This window comes from Dendroctonus ponderosae, unplaced genomic scaffold (genome assembly GCF_020466585.1).
Source record: "Dendroctonus ponderosae isolate FM_Combo_2020 unplaced genomic scaffold, Dpon_F_20191213v2 Dpon_F_20191213_2, whole genome shotgun sequence".
NCBI classification, from domain to species: Eukaryota; Metazoa; Arthropoda; class Insecta; order Coleoptera; family Curculionidae; genus Dendroctonus; species Dendroctonus ponderosae.
The window spans coordinates 6222097-6244087 of NW_026018165.1; the positions used below are offsets into that span (position 1 = coordinate 6222097).

The 21991-nt window shown below is 34.1% G+C and overlaps 1 protein-coding gene across 1 annotated transcript; it reads right to left on the reverse strand.

Annotated features, from left to right (window-relative positions):
* Window positions 1–450: 450 nt before the first annotated feature.
* LOC109538365 (brefeldin A-inhibited guanine nucleotide-exchange protein 3) lies at window positions 451–19372 on the reverse strand. The gene is made up of 28 exons (XM_019905582.2): window positions 19001–19372; window positions 18810–18943; window positions 18633–18752; window positions 18399–18579; window positions 16813–16969; window positions 16524–16730; window positions 16238–16462; window positions 15357–15587; window positions 15076–15298; window positions 14891–15010; window positions 14665–14838; window positions 14427–14610; window positions 14084–14376; window positions 12485–12626; window positions 11680–11893; window positions 11152–11413; window positions 10892–11066; window positions 10635–10828; window positions 9368–9704; window positions 6204–6518; window positions 5879–6144; window positions 5184–5827; window positions 4741–5124; window positions 4051–4150; window positions 3677–3899; window positions 2663–2855; window positions 2444–2600; window positions 451–1839 (listed from the first exon to the last, which is right to left on the reverse strand). Exons 1-28 carry the CDS (start codon window positions 19083–19085, stop codon window positions 1624–1626), a joined length of 6156 nt encoding a protein of 2051 aa, XP_019761141.2. The 5' UTR covers window positions 19086–19372; the 3' UTR covers window positions 451–1623.
* Window positions 19373–21991: the final 2619 nt, after the last annotated feature.

Here is a 21991-nt window from a genome sequence, read left to right on the forward strand (position 1 = left end):
AGACCTCAAAAAATATGAAAATAAGTCAAATAAAAAACCTGTTATTTCCTGCATAAAAAGTTACTTAACAACCAACTATATATTTTTCATATTTGAAGCTGCCAGAGCTCCATAATCGACAACAAAATCTTAAACGCAATACGATTTTTTTTTAATTACCGTAGACCACAAAATTTTATATTTCAACCTTAACTGATTAAATTGAACTTAATTGAATAATAATAGTGTTGACGGATTATATTGATTGCTAGAGTCTATATTATTAAATGGCAAATACGATATATAATTTTTTGAAAATGTGTAAAAACTTTTTTTTTAAGTGAAAGAGTTAATGAAATAATACTTAACAGACAACAGTAGAAATACGAACAAACTGGTTTACTGATACCCGTTTGTTATTGGTAATAGAAACGGAGCAGTTTAAAGGGAACCTAAATAAATACAACTAACTATTAAACTAAGCATGAGCGCAAGTGTATTTAGTGAGCAATAATAATAATGATATACATAAAAGTTGGTTAGATGCTCAGGTTTGGTACTTCGAAACATCAAATAACTAATCACATACGTTTTAATCACAGTAACAGAATAAAGTCTTAATTATGTGGAATTTCTTGTCTTTCAAAAAATAAGCCTCCATAAAGTGAAATAATTGGCCTATAATTCTAGATTAATACTACTTATGGAAAAAATGCAGATATACAAAAAAAATATATGCTATTTGTATGTTTAACTATACTATACATATGCAGGATGGTACAGTTGTAATGCACTTGCATATATTGTATTTTCTGAATTAAGAACGTTTCTTCTATCTAGGAAAAAAGTTACATTTTTGTAGAAAATGATACGTAAAAACGTATGTTTTTTTTTTCGTTGTTCCTTGGTGTCACTTTATTTATATAATTTAAAGATGAAACATAATCAGAATAAATACACCAAACGTTAAGAAACTAAAACTTATAAATAATGTACTTTTGTTATGAGAACCAATCCTATACCTGAGAAACTAACAAATTTATCTTACCTGGAAACGATAGAAAAACATGTTTGCTTGATATCGTCGATTTCCTTTTCATTCATTTTGTAAATAATTTTAATTAAAAATCGACCGTTTAGTGACATTTATCTCAATTTTAGTGCACTTTAAAATTAATCGAAACAATATTTTCAAAGATTACAACTGATCCACACTGTATGGCAAGAAGCGTTTACATTTAATAGCTCTTAAGATATAGGGCACCTTAAACGACTGAAAAGAATCGAGGATATTATTAGTAGCTAGTACAATATTCGAAAAAATATCTGTCTTTACCATCTCACTAGTTCAATTCAAACCTGGTTTGTTCAAATGTGTGCTTGCTTTTCATAAAAGCTTTTTTGTGCTTTATTCATACGCTAGCTAATATGGCTCTAAAAGCCTTAAATGCTACCATACTTTTTTAGGCCAACCTGAAAGCGCTTATCTGTTCATTTCTCTCCTCAAACTGTATACCAAATTAACTTATTACCCTTCTTAGCCAATGTGACGGTATATTATTGGTATAAATAATATGCAACTTTAGCAGGAACAAATGGATACACTTCATTATTCACTTGGAATTTTGGAAAATATTTACCCATTTAGTAATCGTCGTAATCGACATACGAAATATTCATCCTTTGCAGCAAAAGTTCAGCGGTTGTCTTGATCTTTTCGTCCTGAGCACCAATCAACATCACTGCACCCTGTTTCAATAGTGAAGCCAATGGTGACAATTTCTCGGATGGCAAACTGCTAAGCAGTTCCAAGCACGCTTCCATTGTCTCAATTTTAGTAGTCTTGCATGATTCAGCATCCTAAAAGTGATGAGAGGAAAAAATTCGTTATTTTCACAACGTTTTTATAAAAATTGAATTGCGGAAGCAGATGTGTAGAGCACTTGGTAGGAAATCAGAATAGGAAGGTTCTTCTTAATAAAAAGGTACATAGGAGGGCCGAAAGACTGCTGAGGTCGATAATATTTTTACTGGAAATTAAGATTTCTTGTTGTTGTCCTTAGTAACTGATAACTTAATATAATCTCTCGGATCATTAGTAATCACCATAATTTAAAAAAAATCACAATGAAAATAACAGATAATGTACAAAAGACTAAATAATGTGACAATTATATCTATTTAACCGATTGCAAATTAGACATCGATCAATAATGCTAAATGTTTTTGGCCGCTAAGGAAATCTTAAAACTCACTTCTTTCTAAAGTCCTTTACCTTAACAGGGCAAACACAAACTAAATTCTAGTTAACTTTGCTAATTTGACTATCTTACTCATATCTTCAAAAAATATCCCAAATTAAAGAATATGAGTGCTCAATTGTTTTTTCCGGAGACATTATAACTACCTATCGAACAATGGGTCTAAATAAATTATATAATAAAAATCAAAGTAGTGAACTTACCTTACAAATGCTCAATGCTCTTTGCTGCTGAATTTCGGGCGGTACAGGCTGAGGTGGAGGAATAGTAGACGGCATGAAAGGATTTAACTTTGGACTGGTGCCGACAAAAATTCTGCGATTGCCGTTAATTCTACCGTCTTCTGTCCATAACTGGCAGCTGGAAGTATTTTTTGTTTTCGCGTTAAATTATTTAAATGCACGTATTTGGCAAATAATTACCTGGAAGATTTTGTTAAGTCTCCAGGCCTGGTGCAACTCAGAATGATGTTATCGCTGGAAATCGTTGACTCTCGCATCTGCAGCAATGTATTCCTATCATACTTGATGGAATTAAGTTCAACTTTATACTTTTCATAAGCCACTTCATATCTCTTTGCAGCCAGTTCATTGGTTTCGTCGTCTGTGGAATATCCTAAATGCGAAAAATATTTATTACGCATTTTTCATCTAGCAATAACTTTAAAAAATAATTACTTGGAGAAACCAAGCCTAAAAAAGTATTATTAGTATTAAAAATTTTCATATTAAAAATACTAATCTAGAAAACACATCTACGCGCAGAATCATAAATTTCGAAAACTTTCCTTCCTTCTTCACTTTAATTGTGTTAATTAGATTAAAACACTGATAGAATCAATAAGATGAATATACAAAGTGATGCATATTTGCAACTAAAATAAAAATCAATTGGTTTTTATAAACTCGGCAGCCGATTATATTACGTAAGATGGTCAGTGATATCAATCGTCTTTTAGACGGATTAATTGAGAAAAAGATAAAGCGGAAAGATATTTGAAATTTTAATCAATTAAGCATTTGAAATAAACATTTTTTTGCAAGTTTTGCTTGCAACTGCAAAAAAATCGTCAGGGGAACGGCTTTTTCAGATGAAAAAATGTTTTATTGGCAAATCAAATTAATAGTACATTAGTCAATCTCAAATTCGTCCTTATTTAAATTTAACTTCAAGCCCAATAATGATTTTTCAGTCACAAATACTTTGTAAAATGCTTGTAGGATTTTAAAGTGCCTACTTTAGGATATTAAATTATTTGCCAATCCCAACTAAAGACAACTAACATTGCAACTTATGCGTTTTTAAATGTTGTATGCACATTATTTGTCAGAAGACGTAACCGTAGCGAAAATGTCAGAATTAGGTCGCTTTTTGTATGCGAAATTACACCACATTTAAGTTATCAATGTGAATATTACGCCAGATTTTATTCATACCATTATCCAGTTTTCCAGTTTTTTTCGACGTTTGTGGTAAGGTTGGCGAGATCGATTGCTCATCGCCTCCGCTTGGTAGACTTTCGGCTTTAGCTGTTTCTTCAATTTTATCGTCTTTTACATTGGGTAGTGCTTCCTTCTCCAAATAACTTTCCGAATCCGTACTCAAAGTGCTGATATTATCAGTTTCATATTGCTGCTTGAACTCGGCTAGTTTAAATACCTACAAAAATATTGTCTTCTCTATATTATACGTATATCTCGTTTATGGCGACGAGCAATTAATATTTATATTCGAAAAGAGTTAAAGTTAATACCAATTAAATTTAGAAAAATTGATAGACAGTGCGGCATTTTATCTATTTAATGCCAACCTGGGGTTCAGCAGCTTCATCTTTGGGTTTTTCTTTCTCCGATTCTTCGATAGTTTCTTCCGGAATGTTTATAGTGAGATTAATGTACGACTCGCACAGTCTACAAAATATCAATGATGATGTATTTTATTATTTTATACACGATATATACCAAATTATATGCCTCTAGCTCTCCACTTAGAATTGATTAAATAAACAAATATTGCAAAGGCATATGTTTATGAATATAAAGTGCCGTAAGCGTTTTTTTCTATAATGTCTGCAGTTTAGTATTGCAATGAATAGGTATGTCTTATAAATCCATTGACTTACTTGAATTGAGTTCAAATACAAATTTAGAAAAACCAGCTTTTTTAAGCGTTTCAATTTGAAGTTTTTAATAAATATCTAACAAATATCTAAAACAATATCATTGTTTCGAAAACATCAAAGGACTTTGGCTTATAATATCAAACAGACAAGTTCGAATTTTGAAACATTCTGGCTCAGTTTACTTAGAGGTTTAAATTGCTTTCTTTTCTCATCTGATTATACGTTCTCATTTTTCTTCCATAATTGGGTGATCCTGAATTGAAAAACTGAACTCATATCTACAAAATTTTGCTGTAAACAGCAGCTTTGTTATTGATTTTCAAAAGAATTCAGAACCGGTAGCAATTACTAGATACTTAAATCAAAATGTACACCAACCTTTCCCATTTACAATGCAATTTTCTTAAAAATATTTCCAAATATCCCAAGTCATCCTTTTCAGATTCCTGCTTGACATCAGTTCTGTCTTCGTCCCCAATATCATCTTCCTTAGCAAGAATTTCTTTCATATTTTTTGGCTCGATACTGTATCTTTCAATGCCATCAAGGCAACATTCAATCAAAACGATGATCTGCACAACTTCCGATGTATTGGCCTGCGTGTATAAATTTGCAGATTTGCAAAGATTTCCCACTTTCTGAGTTAGGAATTTCAATCCAGGTCGCATATCAAAATCTTTAGCTTTGATATTGGATAACTCTAAGCACTTTAGAAGCATGTGAACGTGCTTGGCTTTAACTTTTGGCAAAATACCCCTTAAGCTACAAAGAAAACGTTCTTAGGATTACATTAACGTCTTATAGAACCCCCTGTTGCTCACCTGCAGGAGTTTATCTGCAAAATATTCAATATCGGGGTAACATGTTTGAGATTCTGTAGCAAAGCGCTTGATATAGTCTGAATCAACATCTGATGGGCCAGAATTCCCACCACCAGGTTCCTAAATGGTACTCGGATGGTGTACATATCAGGATTAAGCATCAAGTTACAGTCAATTGGGTACAATAGAAACACATAACTTCTATCATCAATGGCAATGCCCTTTTCACACTCGCAAGCTCTGCCTGTGCATTTTCCGCAGTTTCTCTGAAAAGGCATTAGGAAAACTTGCTGGGCCAGCTCATACAAGCGTTCATTTTCAGTTGGGGTGCTATCTTTCCTTGCTGCCACCTTCACAGTTGCCAGGTCTCCATAAAAGCTATCAGAGTTTTCCTTGAATGCTAACGTAAGCTGATATAAAGGACAAAGGCTAACGTAGCAAGCTCTATGCAAAGCTGTGACTAAAATCGTCCATTGGCTTTCAGTTAAAAGTTTTCCAACACCCAGAATAACATGTCTCAAGCAAGACGTTCCAAGTCTAGCAACATTTTCATGCGGCTGAGCAATGCATTCTATTAAAATCAGCAGCAACTGTTTTAGCGCTAGAGTAGCTGCAGGATTTTGTTTCAATTGACTAGAATCGCCCTAAAAACCTCCTAAATTAGTTCGCTGAATTCAAGTTGAAAAATCTACTACCTGAACATGATACAAATAATCAACTACTAATTCACTGGCTAAACCACAACAGTGCTTGAAGTTCTGCCATACTTCTTGGGTCTTCTGGGATTTGGAGTTTTGGCGCAACCAATTCTGCACCATTGGAAGCAGGATGTGATTGATACAACAAAACCCAAAGTTTATACCCGGACTAATGATTACATCTCTCAACAGTTTGAAAAGACTTTCGATTACGTATGGTTGATTCTTGGGCGATGACAGGATTATAGCTGAGGACAAACCGTCTGAAAAGTAAAGAATATTTTGTTAAAGTTTTTCAGGGTTTTGGCCAAGAGTAGCTTACCAAGCAGAATATAATACACCTTCAACACTCCGCTTTGATTATCCAACTCCGTCAACCTGATTCCGCTTTTCGCACATTCATCAAAGTCTTCCTGAATGCTGAGCACTTCGTAATCAACATGATCATTATGCATATGACTGAAGCTGACGATTTCTGAGTCCTTTACCACGGGGTCGACAAGTTGAGGTTCAGTATCAATAATCATTCGATGCGAGAGATTAAACGTTGGCGACTTTGGCATTGAGTACATCATGGACAATATTTCTGAAGAGTTCTGCAGTAGCTTCAGCGATTCGAAACATAAGTCTACACAGCCTGAATTATCAAAGAACAACATTAGATTTTTTGATAAAACATATAGAGCGGAATTCAATTAATGTGAAGATGTGAAGAATGGTAAAAATAAATAAGATTTTGTAGCCAGACAAATATTACTCTTATACTTGTATTGTCCATTTTTTTCATATTATTAAACATGTGTTTTTTTAAGTTTTCATTTTTTCATGCGATGTCCAAAATCGAAATTGAATTTGCCTTGGGACTAAATAAGTTGCTACTACGTCAAACTTATATTTTGCTTCTAAATTGAAAACAGCGAATTAACGCATTGAATTTGGCGAAAAAATAAAACTAATTTATAATAAAATGCGTAGAAAAATTTCTCAGAAGTTACTAAAATAAATAAAAACGGCTTTCAATGCTTCTGGAAGAGTTGTTAAAATCACTTTAAATAATTAGCATTAGTCGTACCTATTCGACGACTTGAATGTTCCATGTAGGGCAAAGTGTAACGGAATATAAATTCCCATAAAAACAATTAAAAAATGGATACTTCAAAGCAACTTTTTAAAGTACATTCGAATTAAAGGTGAATGATGTTTAAAGGTGAATGATCATTTTTTATCCAGCTTTTTTTGCCGCTTTCTAGCGCCAGGTTAACAGAAATTAAGTAAGGGGAAAGAAAAGAAACTACTTCTTCTTTATACTGTCCATATGAATTAATGACATTATGTTCATGTTTTTATAAAATTGTTAGTTTATACATATAGAAAATTTCTAAAAATATGTAGACACTCTGTTATAATAATTCGTGTAGCTTTATTAGTGAGCCACAGAATGTTAATGTTTCTAATTTGTTTCTTGGTTTTTGGTCCATAGTCTCGTTAGTCTATGGACAAATCAACAACAAAAATAGTGGAGTTTTTATATAAATTTACAGTTTTTTTTTCGTAGCCTCTAAATATTATCGGATAACACCCCCAGAAAATCGATCAATTTATAATCTCTCTAAAGTAGGGTAAAGCAAAATTTGTTGAGCTCATACGTCCTGTTGGCGGATATTTTCAACATTTTCTTTAATAATTAAATTTGTTTAAAATAATAAAATTTGAATAGATTTTATTTGAAAATTTAACAATGTTTGGAGCTCATTTTGCATTTGCATGCAGCAGAGAAACCGAATCTACGCTAATTAGTCACATAATAAACCTATATGCTCAAAAGTTCAAAGTAAACAGCGTTTCGCGCAAAAAACGAATTGGTTGCTTATTTGTCTACTTGTCTATTTGTGAACTTGAAGAAGAAAAAGCGAAATTTTTACTAAAAGCGCAGTTTGAGAAATTTATTCAAGGAGGCCGCAAAAGCGTCCATAAAATTTTTCTGATGGTTAAAGACTCTAATTACAAACCAAAACTTCAAAATTTTAATTGGTTAAAAAATGAGTTATTAATCGCACAAATAACGCGCTTTAAAACAAATTAAACCAGCGAAGTTTGCAAACAATAATTACGGCATCAACCGCAACTTTTTGAGACATTTTTTCTAAATATCTGAGAATCCACTTTCCGAATTGGGTTTCTAATTCTTGTCATGTCTGATCCAATCTTGCAATTTAAAAAAACTGCGAAAATTGTTATACTTTTCTTGAAATTTAGACTTTTTGTAAGAACTGCGGACATTTCCCAAGCTATATTTCGCATCGTAAACGCACCATTTATTGTTCTATCCTGTGGTATTTCTACACATTCTGCGCTCAATCTAAAATGGTGGTAAAATTAGGATAACACCCCCAGAAAATCGATCAATTTATAATCTCCCTAAAGTAGTGTGAAGCAACTTTTTTTTGAGCTGAAACATACCTAAAATTTACCTAAGTGTGTCGCAGGATACCCTCTAGGTGATAGTTCTTGATTACTTTTGGATAAATAATGCGTTTTTACTGCTAAATAGGAGCACTATTCATCAATCTGTAATATAAGACGTGAGGAAATTCTGTCTTTTTTAAAGACAAAAATTTTGAGGCGAAATACCCAACAAGAAGTTTGTAAAAAAATGAATCCGCCTCAATAATATAGAACTTATTTAAAATGGTGGTGTAAAACATTAAATGTTGGCCTAATTTTGCAACTAAATGTGTGTTCAAAATGCGCTATGTGTGTGAAATTTCGTTTTCCAATATAAAATACTTATTATTTCCTCACCCACGTTCCACCATCTGGATCTGGTTTCTTATTCTCTATCTAATAGTAAGAAAACAGAAAGTTGAGACAAATAGACTTAGGTGTTAATAAAACACTGAACTTTAGCAACCTTAAGTGTTAGTGGGTTTTTCAAAGCCATTAGTAAAATTTTTAGTTCCCAAGACTTCTAGTCGATTTAAAATAATGAAGAAGAGTTGTACTCGAACCGTTACACTTCAGACAGACAAAACCATGATACTCGAACGACAAACAGTTATCTAGTAAATATTCCAAAAAGTTTGCAAAAAATACATTTAGTTTTTCAGGCTTGTATATCTCGTAGCCCAAATGCAACTTCTTGTGCTATTTTTCAAAACGATCTAAATTACTAAAGGATTAAATTGATGAATCATTTACCCAAGGAAATTATTAAAAACATACACATTGTATTTTGTTCAAATTCGATCAAATCATTTCTATAAGCAATATACTCAGTCGTTCCATTAAAAATGCGCTTTCAACTGTTGCCCTTTACAGCAAATCAGTAGAAATCCGGAAGCGTTTCATTTTCATGTTTGAATAAGTTTTTACCTTCTGACAATTTATCAGAACTTTTGCTCACTTTTCACTTGATTTGTCATAATCTGAGAATTGGCACACCCAGTAAAAAGGACTGCCATAATTTTACTTTACTTCTCGGCTTACCTATCAATAGCTTTGAAGGAAACTCAACATCCTTCTCAAAGAATCCCACAGGTTTTTTACTCAATGTGCTCGGAGTGGCTGGTAGTGAGTTATCCCCAGTTCCATCATCATCTGCATTCTTTATATGAGACAGTAAGCACAGAATATAATCTAAAGCTGCATTTGCAAACACCAAAGTGTTGTCGGTGGATAAGAAAATTCTGAAGACATCCGAAACAGCAGCAGAGTTATTCTTGGCGTTTGCAACTCGAAGTGTTCCGAATAGGGGCCTCCAACCTGAACAAATTTCTGTTCTGTTGGCTTCAACAAACTCGCACAGACACGCGACAATTTGGTCCTGAAAAATGAATAATAATTCTGATGCGCCAGTCGTCAGCTAATTTGCAAGATATTACGAATTTTAATTTAAAAATATTTTAAATGTTTTTTACAATTATTGTTGCAAATATTTTTTAGTATCAAAATACACTTGTTCCTTTTGCTGTTGGTTTCTATACTTTAGTAGAGGTTATCAAAACGGTCCCTCTAGTTGTCCAACATGACCATTTTGCCATTCTTTGAAAGCCGAGTAAGATTTGAAGCTGTATTTCTATATACGAAATTTATGAACATGTTCTTGTTAACGTGTCTCTCAACACGCTGAATTCGGAGAACAGCGCGTCGTTACATTTAAAATGGAATAGTTGAAACAACAATTGGAATAGTTTCCGTTCGACTCTGTTAAAACACCGATCCCTCGATGTTTAAGACTTATTTTTGCTTGAAAAAGTCTCAAAATGAAGATAACGTGTTATAAACTTTTAGCTTTAAAGTGTAGGTATAACCCAAATGCAACATGTTCTTCTACTAGTTCCCAAAGATACAAATATTTTAGTTTGGAAACAACAATTAGTCGATTTCCAGACTACGATATGCGGTGGAAGTAATCAAATTAACAACGCAAACGTGACCCAATACATATTTTTTTTTCTTTTATAGACTTTTTTCGAGTATTATATTTTTCATCCAACGTACACTTTATAGCTTCCATTCGTACAATCCCCGACCGCATAAATTAATTTGCTACACATAAACCACCGTACGAAAAATAAATATGACGAAATCAAGTTGATATAATTCTATCCCGGATTACCTACATGTGGAACATTGAATAAATATGTAAAAACAAATTTAAGGATTTATTAAATTTGTTGTTATTATGCGATTCAAAAATGAAAAATACACCTATAACAGATTATAAACTGAACATTTCTATAAGCAGTTTTACCTGAACATCCAGGTCACATAACTCCAAGCACAACAGGTTCTCGAATGGTTTTATGAGGGCTTCATTGAAATGAAAATGCGGAAGTTCAGCCTGTTCATTCAATAAGGCTGTAACTGAGTCATGAATGCAAGTTACGGCTTTTTTCGAAACCATTCTGTCCTTGTGACACGCCGCTTGCATAAAATGAGGCCCCACTGAAAACAATAATATCAACAGTAACAACTGCAAACTCTAGTAAAAAAATGTGGCTGAAATACCAATAGACCAGACTTTCATAATGTGAATTAGAGGTCGTCCAGATTTGATGCATTTTAATGTAACTTCTCCAATGCGATGCAGCAATAGTGTGGGTGGAGGTTTCTGCTGAATTTCCAACTCTTTCTTCCACCATTTCTTCGGTACACTGGAGGATTCCTCGTATTTCGTAAACAGCTGAAAGTATTAAAACAGTATTTTCCATTCGTAAGCCCATTCAGATGAAGTCTAATGCATTAAACTATTAGAGTCTGAAACACACCTGGGCATGTGAAGCTTTGCACAGCTCGGTCATAAAGCTGCACAATCCAGGCAAAGACAGCCTAAGAGCCGCAGCATGGAACAACTCGTCAGCTTTTTGGGATAAAGCGCAACATATTTTTGCAGCATATACTCCACGTAAAATGCCTTGGCCTTGTGTATTATTCGCTCCACTTTTTTCTACAATATCAGCGATTGTTGTTTCATTAGATCCGCTCTGGTCAGATGCGTAAGAGCTATGCAAGAAGCTGTACACATCAACACTAAAAATATGTCAAAAATATTATCACTTGCTGAAGGAATTTTATCCCCAAAGTATGAATATACCAAATAAAATTACAAGAGAAGATTGTAAACTTGACCAAGACAATTTAGATGCATTTTCAGCTTCCTCAGAAAAATGTATATTGTTTTAATACCACCACCACATAAACTGAATAGTTGAATATGTTCTGAACCTATAAATACATACAACTGAGAGCTACTTCAATAAAAATTGGCAATTACACTGTTTGTTAAAAATACTTACCATGTTTCCTCATCTGTCGTGTTTAAATTGAGCGAATCTTGATTGCCTGATTTGGTCGTTGACGTTATGATGTTGTTCTGAGTATTCTGAGCTACCATTAGAAGTTGAGCTGAACCAGTTTTGCTAAAAAGCGAATGCTCTATACCAGCTACAGCTACACACGCACTGAAAACGTGAGGCCAACAAGCTGCACTATAACAACCCAATTCCAGTCCTGTAGAAAAATGAATAAATAAACCCTTAAGAAGAAACGTAGATAGACGTTTGTACAATGGGAATATCTTGATTCTAGATCAAACTTTTTACTTTAGCTAACACTTAATTTTTATTTCTTTTGACTAATTTTTGAACTGATTTATCTAAAAGATGAAATGCGAAATCATGATAAATCAATAGACAAACTAATAATGAATAAGCATTCTGCTGTAATTTTTAACTAAGTCTGATGAACGATTTTTATAAAGTCAGCCGATTTGAATTTTATGTGTACTTATAGTTAAATAAGTTTTTCTCTAAAATAACTTTTGTTTCTAAATAAATTTATTTAAAGCGGAATAACTACAAAGAGAAATCAAGAGGAAATATGAGACACTGAATGAATAAATTTACGAATTAAGAATAAACATAGATAATAATACATAGTAGTATCTGGGAATTAAGAGAAATGAACTTTAGTCAAATACTTATTCCTAGATATCGTTTTAAGAAAGTGATTAAAAGCGATTTGAGCAGAGGTGTATTCACGACTAAAATCCGGCATAAATTAAAACTAAATTTAATATAATGCTTATTTCATCGTTCTTACCTTTGGAGAGCAAAACATCCAGTGATAGGGCATGGGACGCTAACAACTTGGTCGATTGATTTTTGCAAGAAGATGCCGAAAGTAATGCTAAAATGCTACTGCTTCTTGTTTGCAGCTTCAGAATGTTACTCAAACTCGCCGCCTAAAATAACCATTGTTAGCTGTAGGACTCAAGTTTCCAGCAAATCCGTTTCAATTAGAAATATTGAAGCCAAAGATTAAGCCAAAGTATGACTTATTTTAATTTTGGGAGGAAATAAACAGCACCACAATATACTGTTGAAAATAATCCGGAAAGCTTCTGTAAATGAGGTTTTTTTCGAAGTATTAAAGATTTTTTTAGTTTTTCAATTTTTTTTTTAATTTTAGCAGATATCAAAACGGGTTTTGCTTTGGGGAAATGCTCGAACACCTCTGTCTTTATTAAAACAGCGATTGTTTAAAACACACGCAGAAATCAAATAGTTCTATTTTATCTAATATTTAAAAATCATCTTGAGTAAAAATAGTTCTTCTCAAGAAACATCTAATTATAATAATGCCATTATAACAAAAAACAGTTGTTTCATTAACAAATTTTTCAAATATTAAATAAAACTAAAAATAAAAACAGGCAATGAATGAAGCAGAAAAATGTCTGTATGATGTACAGGATTGCAGAAATTAATTTCTAAATTATATGCAGCTGGGAGGACAGCTGCATTAACGAAGTTTCTTTGCAAGAAAATTAATCCATTTTTTAACCCAGTTCGTACATCATCAAGCAAAAAATTACCTATAAAGGTTTTTTTTGTCAAAATGCAATATTGGCAAAAGCAGAGAAAATGCAACAACTTATTGAGAATTGATAAATAAGTTAATTCACATTCACACTATTTGGTCAATAATTCTTGTCATTATAATTCATAGTTTATATTGCTCCATTTAATACCCTCAGTTTCGCGTAGCACAAAGAATGCGTGCATCGAACAGAATAATTTAGGAAAATTAAATGTCCTGATTAAAAAATTACGACTAAACTAAGTAAAAAATTGGTAATTATTTCGGCTGAAGTAAGTATTGAAAAATCTTCAACTGGTGCATGTTAGCAAACGATCCTTTGTCCCCCAATGAAAGCAGAATTGGAAAATATTGCTCACCGTCTTTCTATCTGGAAAGTACCGAAAGCTAAATATAAGATTTATTTTCTGGGGTAATCCAACGGTTTCCCTTTTTTAAATAAAAAACTGGGTATAGTGTTTACCCAAATCTAAATTAAAGTTTCAAAAAGTTTCAGTGCAATTAAACTATAAGACCACAAAATTCAAAAATTTTCGGAAAGCTGATAATGCGATTACAAAATTACTACTTTCAAACGCCAACTACTACGATCAAAAGCTAAATATAAGATTTATTTTCTGGGATAATCGAACGGTTTCCATTTTTTTAAATCAAAAACTATGCAATTCACCGACAAACTAAAGAATCAAATTGCAAATATAGCGTTAATTTTCTTGGTCAATTCATAGGTTTTCAGTTTTTTAATCGAAAACTGTGCATTTTCTGAAAATACTGAAAATCGGCACTTTGCAGATACATTACCATATCGCAGCATAATACCTTATGTAAGCCTTCCAAGCTAGCAGTGATGATGTCGTCTTTGATTTTTTGCCTATATTTCTGACGCGCCCTACGAGCTACCAGTCTGCTCAGCGCAGAAGTCCCACTCAGATGAGTTTTTTCTCTCAACGGAGTACCCAGAACACTAACTACTGAAGACCAGCAGCACGTTAAAACTCTCCTGGATAACTTTATGCCTGCTTCCACTTCCGGACTAGATTCCGGAGTTCCTTGGACTTTCTGGAGCTTTTGCCAGTCAGTCAGAAGTTGCGAAGGGGACAATCCGCCAACATCTTCAAAAGGGATTTCTATGTTCTCGACGGACTGGTATCAAAAAAATTACCTGTTAGTAAGTTCACTAGTGCTGGCTGCTGGCGATTTTTGGGCTCATACCCAGCAGATAGAAGCAAGGACTTGGCAAGCACATTCTGGTAAAGCTCACAGAGCCAGGTGGCAGACACGTAAACCAAAACTCCGCTTCCATGAATTTCTTCCACAAATTGAACTTCTGTGGTGGGGACAGCTACCTACCAGTAAGATGCAGGTTATCTTTTGCCAGAAAAAAAGTCAAAAAATCTTACTTCTTTTTTAATTTCGTCGTAGTGGCCTGCTTGGATCAGCTTTAAATCAAGCAAAAGGGCGGAATAAGTAGCCAAATACACCCCATCCGCGTTCATAATTGTGGATATTTCATAACTTTGCGCTGAGTTGTGTTGGCAACATTTTGAGGCAAATTCTTGCAAAACTTCGTCAACCTGAAAAATATTTATAACAGAATAAACTCAGCTAAAAAACCACAACAAGCACCTGAATCGACGACCTCAGTGTCAGTAAATTGGGCAATAAAATTTGTTGCAGTGTTTTCACAAAATGCCTGGCATTGTGCCTCTCAATGTCCGTGTTGCATTCATCCAAGCCAGTGCGACCCTATAATCCAAAAAGAATTTCCATTGTTAAACGTTTTTTATGTCCAGCCACAGTATTGTACTCACTAAATTTAAAGACTTTGGCAACTTGTAAAGCTTCTGTAATTGTTGATTGGTCAGGAAACTTTCATCATCCATAATGCTATCATCCGAATGGACAATTTCCTCTTCTGGGCCTTCAGTTGCTCCAGAACAGTCTGATTCCTCTCCTTCCACGTCGCGAATATTTCCTTCAATCCCACTGCTATCCGACGAATCACTTTGATAACGCAAATTTGCCACCACATCCCTATAATCCACCAAACCCGTGTGGCTAAATATAGCTTACGCACCTGGTTTATGCTCACCTGTAAGGCTTAGGCAACCTAGCTAAAGACTGATAAGTTAGAGGGCCTGTATAATCAGCATGTTCCAATAGAGCATATCGAGAATTGGCTAGATCTGCAGCCTCCTGATTTAGACCCTCACCACGGCATAGAGCCTCTAATGACCCCAACAGAGCTCCAACACATTCAACGCTGGCTAACACCACGCCATGCTCATTGCATTGAGACGATTCCTCAATTGAGTCCATTATTCTGCAAACATTTTCCGTGTTGGGGTGAAAAACTGACAACATTTGGCAAGGAAGCTAACAAGTTGTTAAATTGGAACAATCAACAAGAAAAATCGTTTAAAGTATTTATTTTTGATCTTATTGAAAAATAGAGATGAATCTAATACATCGCTCACAACAAGAATCTTCACGTTGAATAAAAAGAGAAGAACACAAATAGGAGATTACTTTATCTCTGAAATTCATGTTTGATAAAGTTTCATTCATTTTGCTTCCCATTATGCCAGCATTTTGAATCCCAAAATGTTAAATTCGTCGACTCTAATTAGATTCGCAGAATTATAGAAAAGTGCGTTTTTATTTCAGGTTTCTTCCAAAGATCCATTAATTACCAATCTAATAAACAAAAAACAAGAGCCAGAAAAGTAAGCATGAGAACTTTTATAACCGTAATTTAATTTGATTGATTTGCGTCGGTTTAGGCTTAACAAGAAAACACACAACACTGATTGTTAAATCATTTACCGTTTACCTCGTTTAGAGGTCCCTTTAGAGATTAATAATTTAGAAAACTGAACATTTCAAACAACAGTTTGCATAAATCATGCATCAGTATCGACAAGAATATCAAGAAATCAGCACCAATAAAAACCTCCTGTTAGAGCTACTCACAGTCTTATGATCGCCATGTCATCTCCTGCATGTCTGTGTATGGGTCCACTCAGTAGCAGCAAATCAGCCAATCTTCCAGGAGACCTAAGAAGTTCTCTTGCGGCCTTTAAAGGCTCAAGACGTTTCGCGGGGCTTGGTAGGAGCAGCATTCTGTGGAAAAGAGCTTCAAGAACGGGCCTTAACGGCCTTTCTCTTCCCACTAATCGAACCACTTGAATGCCAATGCTAATAAAAAGAATTTGAAAAAATTACGCTTCGTTTTATTGTTGTTAAGTGAATTATTTGCCTGTAAACTATTTTGGCCTGGTTGTTGGTCAATCCTTGTCCACTTGGATCGCCTGGAGACCCCAATAAAGCCAGCAAGGCCGGGCAGAATCTTTGCCATAGAAAGGTGGTGAAATGTATATTGGAATGAACTGTATGTGGAAGCGTGTTTACTAAAGTGAGCAAACACTCTAAAAGAAAAATTGTCGAGTCCACCGATTTTGGTAATCTGGAATAAATTATTTGTGGCAGTTCAGTCTAAATAGGTAGGATTCGCTGGAAAGTAAACTTCCTCCAAAATAAATACTTACAATTTATTTTCCTCCAATTTGCTGCAAATATATTGCATCACGGGAATGGCTTCATTGAAGCAAGCCACTGCTGAAGTCTTATTGTATACCATTTCAGCGCTGCTGCCCGAATTTTTGTGCTTTTGTTGCTGTTGCAGTATTTCTTGACACTCTTCATCTATGTAATAAATGCATGGAAAATACGTATAAAAGTGATAAATACAGTCATTCTGCTATTAGGGTGTTAAAAGTAAAGTAGTAAAGATACCAGCTAATGAACAAAAAGAACAAATTTAATTTCAAAAAAGTTTCAGTCACATTAAACTATAAGATCACAAAATGAAAATTTTTTCGCAAAGCTGATACTGCGATTACAAAATTACTACTTTCAATTTCTCTTTTAAATAGATATAAAAGCTACATATTTAATTATCTTTGTGTTACCAAAGTTCTGAAGTTTCCGTGTCCCTGAATAATTCGAAAGGAAATCGCAGTAGATCTAAACTTGATTAGAAAATTTTTATTATGCTTAAATCGATAAATTACAAATAGTTTAAATCACTTTCCAAACAATTGTCAATAAAGACAAATTTTCTAATATAATAAATTAATCAAAATATGTGTACCCGTACCGTACTTTAACAACGAAGCATTTGTTCGTAATTTCCGTTTCTAAAGAACGATGTATGATTAATTACAATTTCGGTTTCAGCAAAATTCAGTTTGAATTATTCTAAAACGCGTTTAAAAAGCATTTACATTTCATTTTAATTGAAATGTTTTATTTCCACTTCTTATTCAACTAATTCAGCATTAAGGGAAATTAAAAAAGGAAAATTTGCGAAAGAAACGGCGCGAAATAAAATGACTGAAAGAAAATCAGTTCCGTCAAATCAGAAAAAAGTTCAAAGAGTGTTTAACAAATCACTTTTTTTTTGTTGTGCTAATTCAATTGCAGCATATAAAATCAATACATTCTAAAAGAAACCCAGATATTGTTAATTCCGCCTAATCTTAGGTATACGTTGGTTATTCTTAGGTATAATGCGGACAAAGTTCTATTCAAGTTATAGAATTGAACAGCATGAAGAAATGCGAAGAGCGACTAACCAATTGTGCAGGCACAAACAATCAGATTTTAAATATGGTTGCTTTCAAGTCTTCCAGGCAAAAAACTTCCTTTCCATCAGAATCCACATGAAGGTAGCAGGTATATAAAATATCCTATCACGATTGTGAATTAATAACAGATCATTCTTCAAAAAAAAGTGTCTCGATTGGTTCCAAATACAATTTCAAAAAACAGAATCACAATTGAAAAATTGTGGTGGTTTTGGCCAGGTGAACAAGATTGTGAGATAAAAAGACTCATTTCAACATCAACAAGACCAAATTATTGAACTTGAAAAACTGCTTCCTGGCATACCAGAAGAAAATAAAATAAAACTGTGTAAATAGATACTTTGTCCATAGTGATAAAGATAAAGAATCATCATCAACATCGACAACAATATTTCCTTCTTCTATTGAATCAACTATAATCAATCACATTGTTTTTTCCTGCAATACTCACTTGACCCGATAATCAAGGAGCTCAGTATCCTTACCCAAAAAAGTGCAGAAAGCAGTCAAAGTCTGGCTGGCTGCAGCTTGAGCTGCAGCTCTAACTGGCTGTGTACCCAGCTCGTAAGCATCGCCGCAGCGACTCAGCAACAGCATCACTAAGCGTCCATTCAAAGCCCAACTGGCTGTACAGGCCAGGTTCAGAACAACCCTTAGAATGTGCACCTAAAAATGTTTCTCAATTGCAAAAAAGACACTTTTTCAAGGTCGTTGCGTACCTGGGTATCCTCGCAATGTGCTAGCATTGACGACGTAGCCAGAAGTAGCTGAGCAGGAAGCCATAATGAGTCATCCTCAGGTTCTGTACCCGATTGAAATCTTTCATCGCGTATAATTTTCTAAAAACGTCGGTTTTTAAGTCCAAATGTACAGTATTTCCTCCTGCTACTACATACATTCAACCCGGTCAAAGCTAAAGACACCAGCTTGCTTCGCTTACTTTCCAGAGCAAGCTTCAGAGGTATGAAGCAGACAGATCGCAACTCGAAAGAAGGATTTCTTAAGAGGTTGTTTTGCGACGCCAATAAATCTACAATGAGACCAAAATTCTGAATAGTGATGCATGAGGTGAGAATAAATAACTCACCGTGTGCCTCCTGGGCCTTTTGCTTCAGATGGCATAGTTTGGAACCGTTTGCTTCTTTAACAATATTCAAAAGCAAGTCTTCCATTTTGATTGAAATTCGTTTACTTATGATATACACGACGATTCACCGCATCAATGGAAAACATTATGCAGACTGGCGTTGGGAAAGGAAAATCCACTTTCCACTTGTATCCTGTTGTTCCATACCGGAGCTTTAGGAGAAGTTGAGCAACTTCGTAAATAAATTAAAAGATTGATGCGAAGCATCCATACGAACAGTGAATTGTTGGAAATTGCTGACTATCTATATTATTTCTTAGCTCGATAAATTTGCCAGAAACGAGTAACTAACGACTAAGAAGGGGGATACTATGGAAAATTGGTGCAATTTTTCAAATTTCCCTTGTACAAAACTAGGAAACCTCTGTTGGAGCATCAGGATTTAACAGAGTTTCACCCACAAACTGCGCAGTTCATGCAGGGTAAAATGGGAAAATCGATGCAACGAGCCACAATAAACAGCGCAACAAGTGGTTGAAAGGATTATGAAAAAAATATTTCCGCTTATATACAAACAGCTGCAGCACTGATTAGATAATCAATCATCAATCATGTTGATTCATTTATTAAATTAAGTATAAAAAATAGTGAAAATCCTAGAATGTTTAACGTTTTTGGGTCGCATGTGGATTTTTACTAGCGCCGCATTTCAAATCTAAATATAACTTGGAGAAGTCTCCTAAGAAAAACCGATTATTTTTCTGATTTTTTTTTGAGTTAATGTTTAAATATTTAAAAGATACGCTCTTGGTCGATTAAAAAATTCAGTTTCTAGTAATGCAAGTCCACCATAGAAATCCCAAAAGATATATAAGTTCCAAACATTTCCGGAAAGATGATGGGTAGCCAAATCATCCAAAAATGAGCAGACATCAATGGCTTTCTTTTCTGCAATGTATTCAGAATAGGAATAAAAAACCGAATCGTTATCGAGAAATCAATGAATAATACATGGAGAAAAGTATAGCTGACGTTCGTCGTAAACATTATTTGTTGAGAAATTAAGTAACGACAATTTTTTTTGGAAATTCAGGACGATTCCGTCTGCATCCTGCACTTGTTCGTCTGCTTCTTTTTCGCTGATCTTGCTTTCTGCAGTATAAACACTCGCTTTTTTTATGAGTTGTCTTTTGCACTGAAAGAATTTTGCGATTCATTTCAACCATATTTGCATTTTGTGTAAGTTTTAAATTAGAAGACTTGATTTTGGCGGTAAATTGGATGCAAATTCTGCAGGTATATGGGGGCGTGTAACCAAAGCTGATATTAAATTCGGTTAAAATAGTGCGATATATTTACAGGATACTCGGTTATTTGGATGCGTTGATTTGTGACTTTTAAGCATTTTTTTCTCAGCTAAAATTTTATTTTAAATCATCAAATTCATATGAACCAACTTTATAAGGAAAGAAACACATTTTTCATTTCTTGTTTTAGTTTACAGTGATTTGACGAGTAAGTAATTTCTATCTTTGGGGGCTTCTTTCGTTCTTCTTTCGACTGTTATTCCGTGCCTTGAGCAAAACCTTTTAAACATACTAGAACATCGATGACACCAGATACTTTATACACTTTTATTTTACAACAGAAAGAAGCCTGTCGGAAATTACCATTATTTTCTTCAGGGCGACTATTTTGTCACCTAGCTTATAAGGATTTTGATACGTTCGTTGGAATGAATCTTATCGAAACATTTCACTCCGGTACACTTGCAGGACCTGGAATTTACATAAGTACTTCTGAAATACGATACTTCTGCTTAAATGTATAAATAAAAAAAATTATTTGATGTAAATAACTTTGTTTCTATTATTTATTAATGTGTCGATTTTGTAACCAACAAAGAAGATGAAAATCGGAATGCTAATATCCCAAGCATATTAAACCTACGGACAGGTCATTTAGAAAAAGTTAGATTCGGCGGACATTCGGAACATTTTTAGTGTAATTGGAGGGATCTACTCCTGAATCTACATCGCTTTTAACTAAAAAATAGCGTCTATAAACTTGTATCTCAATAGTTAACAAATCATTTTAAATTTGCAGCTCATGTACCTGGCCAAATGACCGAATTTTTCAATAAGCTTTATTATTTAACTGCTAAATTTTGAAAAAATAACGCTTAAAGCTCGCCGTTTCAATGATAATTTAGTGTCTCTTAATGTTTGCTTAAGAGTTCTGAGCTGTAACTTGCAATATTAACATTTTTACTTGCAGGATAGTGCAATTAAGACGAGCGGGAAGATTATGGCCAACTGCTGTCGAATTTTCTTTTCATACTTTCGGAAACACCCCAAGGTGGCGCAAAGTGATTAACATACAGTAAATGGTTAGTGCAAAATTTGTCAAATACAAACCTGCGTACTGTAAGATTATTTCTGAAATTAATGGCCAAAAGGGTACCAAATATTACAAAAATCAGAATATTCCTCACTGTTCATCCAAACTATCAGAAAGGATATTGGTACAAAAAACCATCCATGCACAAGGCTTAAGTGGACTCACAGACTACTCACTATTGGAGTGGACTAAAACTTCAGCGAAAACATTGAAACTAGCAGTAAAAATCATAAAATTTCACATCATTCTCATCAATCGCCCGCTGATAGGCTCTGGCTAAACAAGGTATTGAGGAACAGCAGCTCATTAAATACACAAATTTAAAAATAAAATTAACATAATGGAAAGCCTCAGAACAATGGATACAATATCGTCTTCAGCCGCCTCTCGCTATAATCGCTTCAAGACAGCCAAACTCTAAATGAGGCTTGGTTAGAAAAGAATGGACCAGTAACTTTGAACTACACATTACTTCACTAATAACTTCACATTTATATAAATTAAAAATAAGAAAATATTTTAGTTTCTTGAATATAGCATATGATTTGTTCGATTCATTCGATCTTTCAATGTTTCTTGTTAATTGCGTGC

Excerpts from the sequence above, each read along its gene's own strand:
- LOC109538365 (XM_019905582.2), bottom strand. The coding sequence starts at position 19,085 with ATGGAAGACTTGCTTTTGAATATTGTTAAAGAAGCAAACGGTTCCAAA. Across the intron at positions 14,611-14,664 it reads ACGACGAAATTAAAAAAGAA|GTAGCTGTCCCCACCACAGA; the intron begins GTAAGATTTTTT and ends TCTTACTGGTAG. Across the intron at positions 11,414-11,679 it reads ACGACAGATGAGGAAACATG|TGTTGATGTGTACAGCTTCT; the intron begins GTAAGTATTTTT and ends ACATATTTTTAG.